The following is a 12,237-nucleotide window of genomic DNA, read 5'->3' as shown; positions in this document are numbered from 1 at the left end:
TTTGACGAACTATGGTATTTCATGTAAAATCATCGCCTGTATGTAAACGTTCTAGTACTACACCACGCTGCCTCTCATCACACTTTCCCAAACTGGGTGTTGCAAGCGTTGCCAGTTCTCCTCTAGCAGTGGTTGAGCATCAGAGTCACGGGGGGAGGGGTGGGAGGAGTGGGGCTGAGGATTTGTATTTCTAATCAGTTCCCACAACACTGAGCCTACTGGGCTAAGGGCTGAATTTTGAGTAGCACTACCGCGGGCTGACTTGACAACAGCTAACAACAACAACATCCTACAGTTGGAAAAAGAAATTTCCATAGCTGTTGAGTTGATTCGGACTCATGGTTAGACTCATGGTGACCCCATGTGTTACAGAGTAGAGCTGTTCCACAAGGTTTTTTCGGCTGTTATCTTTACAGCATTTTGCAAGGCCTTTCTTCTGCAGAGCTGTTGGGTGGTTTGAACCACCAATCTTTAGGTTAGTAGTTGAGCACAAACCATTTGTGCCACCCAGGGATAGTTTAAACTGATTGCTGTCGTTGATTCCAGCTCATAGTTACCCTATAAGACACTTCAGAACTGCCCCATAGGGTTTCCAAGGAGCAGCTGGTGGATTTGAACCACTGACCTTTTTGGTTGGCAGCTAAACTCTTAACTGCTGCGCCACCAGGGCTCACTAAATCCCCTCAGACTCTGGTTCCTTTCAGCCTGGTGGGGGTAAGTGAGATGGGGTTGGACTGTACAGAATCAAGGTAGGAAATACCTCGTTCTTCTGGACATCTCAGAAGGCAGCGTGTCTCCTGGCATCATTCATTGCAAACAGAATGCTATTTGCAGTGTAGGCTGTGCCAGGAAAACCTTGAGAAACTCCCCCATTGTTCTCTAGATCTTTACGAGATCAACAGGTTTTTTTTTTTTTTTTTTTTTAATTGTGCTTTAGGTGAAAATTTACAGAGCAAATAAGTTTCCCATTCAAAAGTTTGCAGAGAAGGTGTTCCGTTACATTTTCCTCAACGTGTCAGCACTCTCCCTATTTCAGCCTTGGGTTCCCAGTTTCCTTTTGTCTGGATTTTCTACCCCTTCCTGCCTTCTCGTCTTTGCTTTTGGGCAAACGTTATTCTTTTGATCTTGTACAACTGATTGTTCTAAGGAACTCATTCCTCGTGGGTGTTATTATTTATCTTACGGCCCTGTCTATTGTTTGCCTGAAAGGTGGTCTCTGGGAATAGTTTCAGTTCCAGGTCAGGTAGTCTCGGGTGTACCTCCAGTCTCTCTCAGGCCAGTAAGTCTGGTCTTTCATTTTTAATTTTTTTGTTCTACATTTTTCTCCTGCTCTGTCCGGGACACTCTGTTGAGATCCCAGTTAAGAGTAGTCGGTAGTAGTGTCTGGGCACCATCCAGTTCTTCTGGTCTTGGGTCATGTAGGCTGTGGTTCATGTGGTCTTTTGGTCCTTTGGACTAACTGCTCCCCTGAGTCTTTGGTTTTCTTTACTGTCCTTTGCTCCAGGTAGGAAGAGACCAGTAGCTGTGTGTTAGATGGCCACTTGAAAGCTTTTAAGACCCCAGATTCTACTCACCAAAGTAGGATGCAGAAAATTGTCTTTGTGAACTATGCTGTGCCAATTGAGATAGATGTCCCTGAGCCTGTGGTCCTTTGCCTTTGAGCCTAGGAACTTCGTCTCACAAGGTGTTTGGTTATGTCTAAGAGGTTTCCATATATTGTCCAATTAATATACATGTAGCACCTACAATTATGAATGTAGAAATATCCACAACCAAACCTATATCTGCAGGACAGTGCCTTCCTTACACTCTCCCACATGTCTTTAGCACACCTATGTTCCTATGTAGCCATTCACAGATTACTGGTTGTTAATACCATTGTTGCAGGATTGCCTATGTTACAGTAATTATCATAGTTTCTCTTTATTCTTACGTTCCTCTCATTGTTTTCCCTTGCCTTGGTCATGTTGTGCTGACTTCCCCCGTATCGTGTATTGCCTTTCCCTTCACCAGTATTAACAGGTCTACTCTCCAGTTAGTAATTTTCCCTCTTCCCCCCCCACCCCTGATAACCATCAAAGAATTTTTTCCCCCCCGTGTATAAACATTTTCTTGTTTTTTTTTTTGTAATTGTGGTCTCATACAATATTCATCCTTTTGTGACTGACTTATTTCACTCAGCATAATGTCCTCCAAATTCATCCATGTTGTGAGATGTTTAGTGGATTCGTTATTCTTTATAGTTGCGTAGTGTTCCACTGTGTGTATGTACCAGTCTATTTATCCATTCATCTGTTGATGGGCACTTAGGTTGTTTCCAATCAACGATTCTTACTATAAACAGACATGGCTTTCAGGGTTGGTTTTGTGGCACTGAATGAATTATGCAGATAGGGCTGGAATCTATTTCATAGTAACACTCAGGACAAAGCTCTGGGACAAACAAGTCACACACGTGTCACTTTTGCTCATATATTTTCTAACTGGTTAATGCGAGCAGGTTTCTTTTCTTTTTGGTGTGTGTGTATGTTATTAATTTAGCAAAAAAGAAACATCTGTGCCCCCCACTCCCCTCCCCGAAGAAAAGAAGAAACCATTTTTCAAGCTGCTAAAATGTCTCTGAAATTGAATATTTGCCAACACGGCCCTGCCCCCTGAAAGCACGAAGCAGGGAAACGTCTCCTCAAAAAGAACTATGTTTTAAACACAGATATTACTGAGTGTTTTTTTTTCAAAAGGCCCTGATCTGCTCACATGTTCACAGAACTGCATGTAAAATTGCTACAAGAAACAGGAGACAAAGGCTTGCTCTAGATAGAAAAGGTTTATTAATTACAAAAATAAGTTAACCTAGCATGACAATGGATATAAACAGAGTGCTCACTCATATGACAACAACTCACAAAAATGACATAAAACACAGATCCAGAAGGACTGACTCACTGAAGAACATGCTGCATAACTTTCTTATATTATATTCTAGAAAGGTCTACCTTGCCTTCTATACACTGGCTAACATCTATGATTAGTCCCATCAACCAGAGATGGAAACTGTTTTTTTAAGAGGCTCAGCCTTAATATACAATATTCTATTTTATGAAAGGACAAGAACAGCTGTTTTGATATTTGAACAGTGAAGAACCCTCGGAGCCATCAATATTACTTCAGGCATGTCTGGGAAGGTGCTAGATGGCGGTCTGCATGCCAGCCTGGGGTAGAAGTGGGGCTGGAGTGGGGTTACTGTCGGCAGGTGTCATGGAAGGCTTCGAGGGTTCGGAAATCCCTCCACGTGGGGGGAAGGCCGTCTTGGAGAAACTTCCCGCAGCGCTGGCATGGGGCCTGAAACAGCTTTATGTAACTTCTTAACCAGGTCTAAAAAGAGAAGTGAGGAGAAAAATGAAAGAAACGGGATCTGGCTACTTCCAGTGTCATCCTTCCTGTCAAGTCTAATGATCCCCAGGACAGAGAACTTAAGTTGGCTTTGACCCCAAAAGATACCCTGTGATTTTACAGAAAGAAGCATGCAGAACCCACAAGGTCGTAACACTGCTGACAATCAGTTCTGATGCTCCCACCTTGCCCTCCTAGCTGAGGGACTTTTTAAAATAGAAATTCATACTGTCCAAAGCAGGAAGCACTCAAGCACTCCCTGAGGAGTCACCGTGAACCACCACACAGCCTACGGCTCTGGGGGCAAACATAACCACGTTTCATCTTCTGCGTACCATGTCTTCTGAATGTTAGTATTGATTCTCTTCTCCTTGTTCACTACCAAGAAGTGGTCATGGACATGTGCTATAAGGAAGACTTCTAATAGATGATGGTTTTAGAATTCTCCACTAAGGTCAACAGACCTTCTTTCTAATCTGATTTCAGAGGTCACCACTCACTGTCACAATGTGGCCTAACACACCTGGGGGGGAAAGCGGGGACAACCCTGGTGCTGCTGGGTAACATAATAAGCAATAAATACACACTGGAGTAGTTCAGAGTGCAGAGTTCTTTTGGGCATCATACATAAGGATGAGACTCACGTAACTCAATTCTCAAACCCAAGGAGATTCACTACTAAAAAAAAAAAACATCCTACCAATAATCTACAACAGGCAAGCAAGTTCTCCCCGTGAAAGGGGCACATAAATTTCACCACTTAATGTCCTCCTGAATTATGTCGATAAGAGAAAATTGTTCTCTGAAGAGGTCGGCTGAGTTTATTGATACAAATTCTTCCATCTTCATCACAGACGCCTTCATAGTGGCACACCTTAGACCATCAATACTGTCCCCCTTCCAGAGGGCTGGATTTTTGCAGGGTTTTGGCAATAAACACAAGGAGGTCAACAGATCATTTGGTTAAACTCTTTATCCTTCAGCGCTGATCAGATTCAAATTCTCCAAAAATCAAAAAGTCAATTACCAAAAGGAAACTAGGCACTAAAACATGTTAGGCTAAAAAGCGAGTCTTTATATCCATCCAAAAATGAGGATTTCACTGAACTGCTCTCTTGACCCATAAAAGAACCAATACATGGACAACTCTGTTGAGCACTCGGGTTTACTGTGTTCAACTCCCCCAACACCGTTAAGCCAATCAATAAGCTGCATATATGTCTTTTAAGCACTGAACAAGAGGCTCTCTAAGAAGCTTAACTGTTGAGGCACAGCGATAGAATGGATTGATAAGCAATACCCCCCGCCTAGCTGTCAACACTGATTTGACCTTGGTAATAGGTAAATCTTTGGAATAGGTTCTAGCAGGAAGAAAGGGGGAGTTTAGCAGCAGTGAAGAAAGATAGAGCCTACTGATGGACAAACATGAAGCCGTGTCGGTGTGATATTAAAAGAGGTGGCCGATTCTGTCAAGGATGAGGTGGAGCCAGTTGTTAGCCCACTTAGGCCAACTGGTCATGTGACAAATCTGGGCAGCAGTGTGCTGATAAACTGGCCGGGGAGCTTTGACTTGCAACGTTTGCTGCTTTACACAGTGTAAATACTCCCACCAAGTTCAATTTCAAGTTACCAATGGTTGAACAACTGGTTCCCAAAATTCTGAACATTTAACTAGAGCTGGCAGAAGCCCATTCCAGCACACCACTGGAATGGCTGTTTTGGGGTTGATCCCATCCTGAGCTCCAGCTCTGAAAATCTAAGGATTAAACGTCTTGGGGAACTGCAAGATTTTTCCTTATTCACTGCTACATACTCAGCGCCAGGCCAAGCACAGGGCCTAGCACAGATTAGGGGTTTAGTAAATATCTATTGACTAAATCAATGCTGGAAACAGTTTGGGAATATCACTTCTGAAACTGACAGTTATTCAGAAATGATAGAAAACAGCAGTTAATTAGGCTGGGTGGTTTTTCCCAGATACCATATCCCTTTCCAGTTTAAAGAAAGCTTATCAGTTCTAAACTGGGAGCCCCATCTTCCGTTGTGAGGCCCACACAATTTGAAGATGCAATGATCTCCAGCTGCTTGCTCTCATAAGAGCCAAGGTTTAAATGAGAGACATGGCTCTTAAAGCCACTTACCATGAAGGATCTGACCACGACATCTGGCATCTGGGGCAACTGATAGTGAAGCAGGGCAGTCGTGGCGTGGTCTGTCACCTGGGAACAAAAGACAATGACTGGAGTTAAAGGCCACTCCAAACCAGCACAGAGAAAACAATTAAGACAAATGCACACTTCATATATGAAAAACAAATCTGCCTGTGAATGTCTCTTGGAGGAAAGGACATTTAAAAATCTGAAGTAACAAAAATTAGTTAGCAGCGTTGGGGGCAGGGAAAGGGAAGTTACGTTGTAGGCAGAAATGAACGCAGGCGTGCGGGTTTGGAGGCAAGCTGAGTGGGGGACATTCTAGCAACTGAAAACCTTGACAGGCTGGAGAGGTATAGAGGGGACAGATCATGGGGAGGTTGACAAGCCACATCACTTCGTGAAACACTACATGAGTGCAAAGGATCATTTCCCACTGTCCACATTTTACTTCATTTTTAGGCTGGAACAATTTTCCTGATGGAGTAATTGGGCTCTTTGTGCTTCCTTTAATTCTCATTCTGCCTCATAACTTATAGTCATATAGACTTTATGATCAGGAACCTGAGCATTTCTGATGATCTTTTCCTTGAGCCTCACAATTCCTACTGTTACCTTTGTGAGGAGCTTTGCCACTCAAAGTGTGGTCCTCTCATCAGCCCTCCAAAGGGGTTTGGTCTATTTTCAGAACCTTAGCAGGCCACACCCATTCTCATAACTCCACAGTAGTGACTTTATCAGCAAGGCCAACGGTAAGACTGCACCAAGTCCACTAGAGGCAGCAGGAGATCAGATGGAGAGAGCACTGCATTTAAGTCCCGGCACTGTCCCCTGACCTTGATCCAGCTACTTAACCTCTCTGAGTTTCAATGTCCCTTCTGAAAACAAAGGGACTGGTCTAAGATCCTGTGTAGTTCTGAAATTTGATGACACCATCAATTGCTACTGTCTGCCACCCATCAGCAAATTAACAGATTATACCTAACTTGATAGTCGTTTCAGATTAATGGTTTATTTCATTGTCCTCATTAGGGATTCTTGGCATTACAAATATTGTGGTTAATAAACAAAAAACTCCAGATAAAATCATTAACTCTAAGAACAAGAATGAACACAGGTCTAATTCTGTAGACTTGTCAGTGTTTGAGCCCCTATCAGGACACTATGTGATGTGCTAACGGACCTAAAAAACAGTTAAGCAAACTATCAGGTAGAAACTAGAAGCGTGGGTCCAGGCCCCACATGGTGAGATGAAAATGACTCCAGGTATTACTCTAGCTACACATCCACACATTCAGCCAGAGAAGCCGAACCACAAAGTACGTAAGGACACAGGCTTTGCAGCCAGGCAATCTGGGCTTGGGTCTTGGCTCCCCTGCTTACAGCAGGGTAATCTTTGGCTCCTTACAGAACCTCTCTAAGCCTCAGTTTCCTCCTGAATAAAATGGAGATTATAGTAACACACACTTCATAAGGTTGGTGAGAAGACAGGTGGAGGTTATGCATGTGAAGCTATTACCTCTCCAGTGAAAATGCTAGCCCTGCCCGCCCACGCTTCCCTTTTGCACTCCTGGCCCTTGGATTGTTGTCTTTTCCTGCTGAATGTGAGTGGCCTGCTGGAAGATGGTGGGCCCCACTAGATGATTAGCTCTGTGAGGGGCAGGGATCATGTCTGTCTGGTTTGTGCTATGTCCCTGTGGCCTGGAATATCACCTGGCATAGAGAAGGTACTCAATAAATATGTTAAATAAATAAGCTTAAAAAAAAAAAAAAATGCTCACTCATCAAAGGCCACATGCCACACACACCTGCAGTGACTTTCTTGCAAATACAGCAACAGTTCATGGACCCAACATTGTTGAAAAATTCTCACCCAAGTGACTTTCAAGATATATGGCACTTATCTCTTAAATGCTACAACTGTTTTTATTTTAAGCATCTTTGACAGACAGCTTTCTAAAATGAGCAATGCTTTTTATTTTTTTTAACCGAATAGAAATGATAACTTTGCAAAACGGTTGGCAGTGATTAGTGGAGTGAAGCTAACGGCTACAAAACATAGCAAAGCAAGTGGTACCTGAACCATCTAGTTCCCCTGCTGTACACTAAAGACAAAAAAAAAAAAAAAAAAAAAATACAACTGCCACTGTATGGGCTGAGAAGACATTCCCTGCAAACACACCTGCTGTTAGAAAAGAAACAAGGTTTTGGAGAATTCTTTTTCCTGATCCTACCATTTATTTATTTTATTGTGTTCTAGGTGAAGGTTTATTGTGCTTTAGGTGAAGAGCAAATTAGTTTCTCATTCAATAGTTTATATACAAACTGTTCCATGACATTGGTTGCAATCCCTGCAATGGGTTAGCACTCTCCCCATTACCACCCTAAGTTCCCCATTTCTAATCATCTGGTTGTTTTTTTTTTTTTTATCTTTGCTTTGGGGCATATGTTGTCTTTTTGGTCTCATGTAGATGATTGTTCTAAGAAGCCCTTTCCTCACATGTGTTATTGTTTATTTATAGGCCCGTCTGTTATTTGGCTGAAAGGTGACCTCTAGGATTAGCTTCAGTACCAAGTTAGAAGGGTGTCTAAGGGCTATAGTCTTAGCGGTTCCTCCAGTCTCTTTCAGGCCAGTAAATGTGGTCTTTTTTATGGATTTGAATTTTGCTCTACATTATTATTACTAATTTTTCCCCCCACTGTAACGGGACTTTCTATTGTGATTCTGGTCAGAGCGGCTGGTAGTGGTAGCTGGGCACTATCTAGTTCTTCTGATCTCAGGCTGGTGGAGGCTGTGGTTCCTGTGGTCCACTAGTCCTTTGGAATAATTGTTTCCTTGAGTCTTCGGTTTTCTTCACTTTCCTTTGCAAAGGGACCAACAGCTGTATCTTAGATGGCCACTCGTAAGCTTTTAAGATGCTCCTTACCAAAGTATGATGTAGAACATTTTATGAACTATGTTATGCTGATTGGCCTAGATGTTCCCTGAGACCATGGCCCTCAGCCTTCAAGCCCGGTAACTCAGTTCTGCGAGGTGTTTAGTTATGTCTAGGCTGTTTCCATGACTGTGTCCCCTGTGTGCTCTCTTATATATAAATACACATGCAGCACACACAAATACATAGAAATATCCACAGCTGAACCTATATATGCACATGGGTGTACTCCTATATACCCCCCCCACCTATTTGGCATATATATCTACCTATGTAGCCACTCATAAATTATCTATTATTACTGTTGCTGCAGGATTGTGTATGTTACAGAATTTCCCTTCATTGTCGTTTATTCTTGTGTACCTCTCAGTTTCTTCCCTTGCTTTGGTCAAGTTGTGTTGACTTGCCTCGTATTGTGTACTGCCTTTCCCTCCACCAAAATTAACATGTGTCTACTCTCTGTTGTTGTTAGGTAGGTGCCGTCAATTTGGTTCTGACTCATAGCGACCCTATGTACAGGAGAACAAAACATTGCCGGGTCCTGCACCATCCTCATGATCATTGTTATGCTTGAGCCTATTGTTGCAGCCAATGTGTCAACCCATCTCGTTAAGGGTCTTCTTCTTTTTCACTGACCCTCTACTTTACCAAACGTGATGTCCTTCTCCAGGGACTGGTCCCTCCTGATAATGTATCCAAAGTATGTGAGACGAAGTTTCACCATCCTTGCTTTTAATGAGCATTCTGGCTGTACTTCTTCCAAGACAGATTTGTTTGTTCTTTTGGCAGTCCATGGTATATTCAACATTCTTTGCCAACGCCATAACTCAAAGGTGTCAATTCTTCTTCAGTCTTCCTTATTGATTGTCCAGCTTCCGCATGCAAATAAGGCGACTGAAAACCGCAAGGCTTGGGTCAGGCACACCTTTGTTCTTAAAGCGACATCTTTGCTTTTTAACACTTTAAAGAGGTCTTTTGCAGCACATTTACCCAATGTCTGATTTCTTGACTGATGCTTCCATGGATGTTGACTGTGAATCCAAGTAAAATGAAATCCTTGACAACTTCAATCTTTTCTCCCTTTTATCGTGATGTTGCTTATTGGCCCAGTTGTGAGGATTTTTGTTTTCTTTATGTTGAAGTGTAATTCATACTGAAGGCTGTAGTCTTTGATCTTCATCAGTAAGTACTTCAAGTCCTCTTTACTTTCAGCAAGCAAGGTTGTGTCATCTGCATGACCCAGGTTGTTAATGAGTCTTTCTTCAATTCTGATGCTCTGTTCTTCTTCATATAGTCCAGCTTTTTGAATTGTCTAATAATTTTTCCTTTCTCTCCCTCCCATCTCTGGTAACCATCAAAAAATGTTTCTTTCTGTGTGTAAACCTTTCCTTGACTATTTATAAGAGTTGTCTCGTATAATATTTGTCCTTTTGTGGTTGACTTATTTCACTCAGTGTAATACCCTCTAAATTCATCCATGTTGTAAGATGTTTCACGGATTCATCATTACTCTTCATCACTGTGCAATGTTCCATTGTGTGTATGTACTACAGTTTGTTTATCCATTTGTCTTAGTTATCTAGTGCCACCAAAACAGAAATACCACAAGTGACTGGCTTTAATGAACATAAATTTATTCTCTCACAGTCTAGGATTCAGGGTGCCAGCTCCAGGGGAAGGCTTTCTCTCTCTGTTGGCTCTGGGGGAAGGTCCTTGTCATCAATCTTTCCTTGGGCCTCAGAGTTTCTCAGTGAAGGGACGCCAGGTCCAGAAGATGCACTCTTCTCCTGGCTCTTCTTTCTTGGTGGTATGAGGTGCTTCTCCTCTCTGCTCGATACTCTCTTTTTTTATCCCAAAAGAGATACAACCTAATCCTGTAGATTGTGAACTGCCCCATTAACATCACAGAGGTTAGGATTTATAACACACAGGATGATCACTTCAGATCACAAAATGGACAGCCTGGGAATCATGGCCTAACCAAGCTGACATGTTTTTTGGGGGACATAATTCAATCCATAACACCATTCATCTGCTGATGGGTACTACTTAGGTTGTTTCCATCTTTTTGCTACTGTGAATAATGCTGCAACGAACATGGGTGTGCATATGTTTTCTATTCTTGTCACGGCTTTTATTTCTCTAGGATATATACCCCATTTATTTTTAAAGTGCCTCTAATGGAGTTCCCACCCAATGTATCAGCAATGTGGGAGCAGAGTAGCTGAGGTGGCTGTGTTTGCTTAGCCCCCCACTGTTCTAGTTCTGGTTATGGTTTCTTTTCCAAGATGAAGGATGGTCCATCTGTACTTCAGCCCTGGGAAGTCTGCTGGAATGAGATTCAATCATTTCCAGAAGCTTGCGTTGGCCTGCAGCCTGATTCCCTAACCAGTCTGGTGACTCAAAGGCTTAGCCCAAGCCAGGCACCCTTTCTTTGGCTGCACTTTTTTTTTAAACAACTGTAACTATAACAACAAAAACTGTTGTTGTCACCTACCACAAAGTTGGCTCCTCGCTCATGGCAACCCCATGCACAATGGGACAAAATGCTGCCAGGTCCTGCACCATCCCCATGATCGATTGTAGATCGGACCATTATGATTCCGAGGGTTTTCGCTGGCTGATTTTCGAAGTAGATCAAGAGAACTTTCTCCCTAGTCTGTCTTGGTGTGGAAGTTCACTCAACCTTGTTCAGCATCATGTTGTTGCTATGTGCCACTGAATCCAGTCTGATTCACAGCAACCCTATAGCCTCCACTGAGAGACAGGTGGGGAATGTGCTTGAGGTGCACTGGTTAGGAATTGAACCCAGGGCTCCTGCATGGAAGGTGGGATTTCTATTACTGAACCACCAAACGATAACATCAACAACAAAACCCATTGTTGTCCAGTCAGAATCGACAGTGACCCTATAGGACAGAGCAGAACTGCCCCATACAGTTTCCAAAGAGCGGCTAATGGATTCAAACTGCTGACCTTTGGTTAGCAGCCGTAGCTCTTAACCACTGTGGCACCAGGACTCTAAAACCACCAAGGCCCCCTAAAAATGAACTGCCAATATTTAAAATTCAACACATCTCACGTAACTCAGATTTCTAGAAGGTCTAGGGGCATTAATAGTACCCCATCTTGGAGATTGATTGTGATTTGTTACCCTCCCTGACCCCTGTCCCACATATTCAAGCGGCCACCATCAGCTGGAGTCAACAGTGGGCAGTGCCTTTGGACAAGCCACATACCTACAGTTTGCCTGAGTCCCCCGCCAAGGTCTTCCGTCCAGCCTGCTCTATTCACTCTACTATTCACTCTACTACTGCCTGGTTAATGGCTTCTGCCAAAACACTGACAAGAATCTCTGCCCTAAGACGTCCTAAACCTGCCCCCAACCCTGATGCCTGGTTTGGGTTACAATCTTTATTTGAGCTCATCTTCCTTAACTTGACAAAACTGTGCCCATCTCACCTTTCCTTCCTTAGCTGACCTTTGGACTTGACCTCTTCTGGCTGAATTCAGGTTCTCTAAGCAACCGATGAAACACATTTTTTTTTAATGGCTGAGTTTTTTGGAAGTAGACTGTCATGTGTTTCTTCTGAAGCATCTCTGTAAATGAATAATTTCTTTTATAAGGATCAGCACAAAGCTGGTTCCTATGTGGCAGAGGTTAAAGATGTCCCAAATGTTCAACTTTTCCAAACTGCTGTACCACTCCATCGTCTCTAACATCAACTACTCCCTCTCCTCTCAGTATTCTCCCTCTTGTC

General features: G+C 42.9%; 1 protein-coding gene across 1 annotated transcript in view; it reads right to left on the bottom strand.

Annotated features, from left to right (window-relative positions):
• Nucleotides 1-901: 901 nt before the first annotated feature.
• Nucleotides 902-12,237, bottom strand: part of MED27 (mediator complex subunit 27) — a 230,786-nt gene continuing 219,450 nt past the window's right edge. The window contains exons 7-8 of the mRNA XM_003407504.4: nucleotides 5,532-5,609; nucleotides 902-3,372 (exon numbers count right to left, since the gene is read on the bottom strand). Of these exons, the coding sequence (XP_003407552.1) occupies nucleotides 3,238-3,372; nucleotides 5,532-5,609 (213 nt within the window). The 3' untranslated portion in view covers nucleotides 902-3,237. The remainder of the gene's footprint in view (nucleotides 3,373-5,531; nucleotides 5,610-12,237) is intronic.

Source organism: Loxodonta africana, chromosome 9 (assembly GCF_030014295.1).
Source record: "Loxodonta africana isolate mLoxAfr1 chromosome 9, mLoxAfr1.hap2, whole genome shotgun sequence".
In the NCBI taxonomy this organism is placed as follows: domain Eukaryota; kingdom Metazoa; phylum Chordata; class Mammalia; order Proboscidea; family Elephantidae; genus Loxodonta; species Loxodonta africana.
Note: the sequence above shows the minus strand (reverse complement) of the source record. Positions and strands in the feature narration are given on the sequence as shown.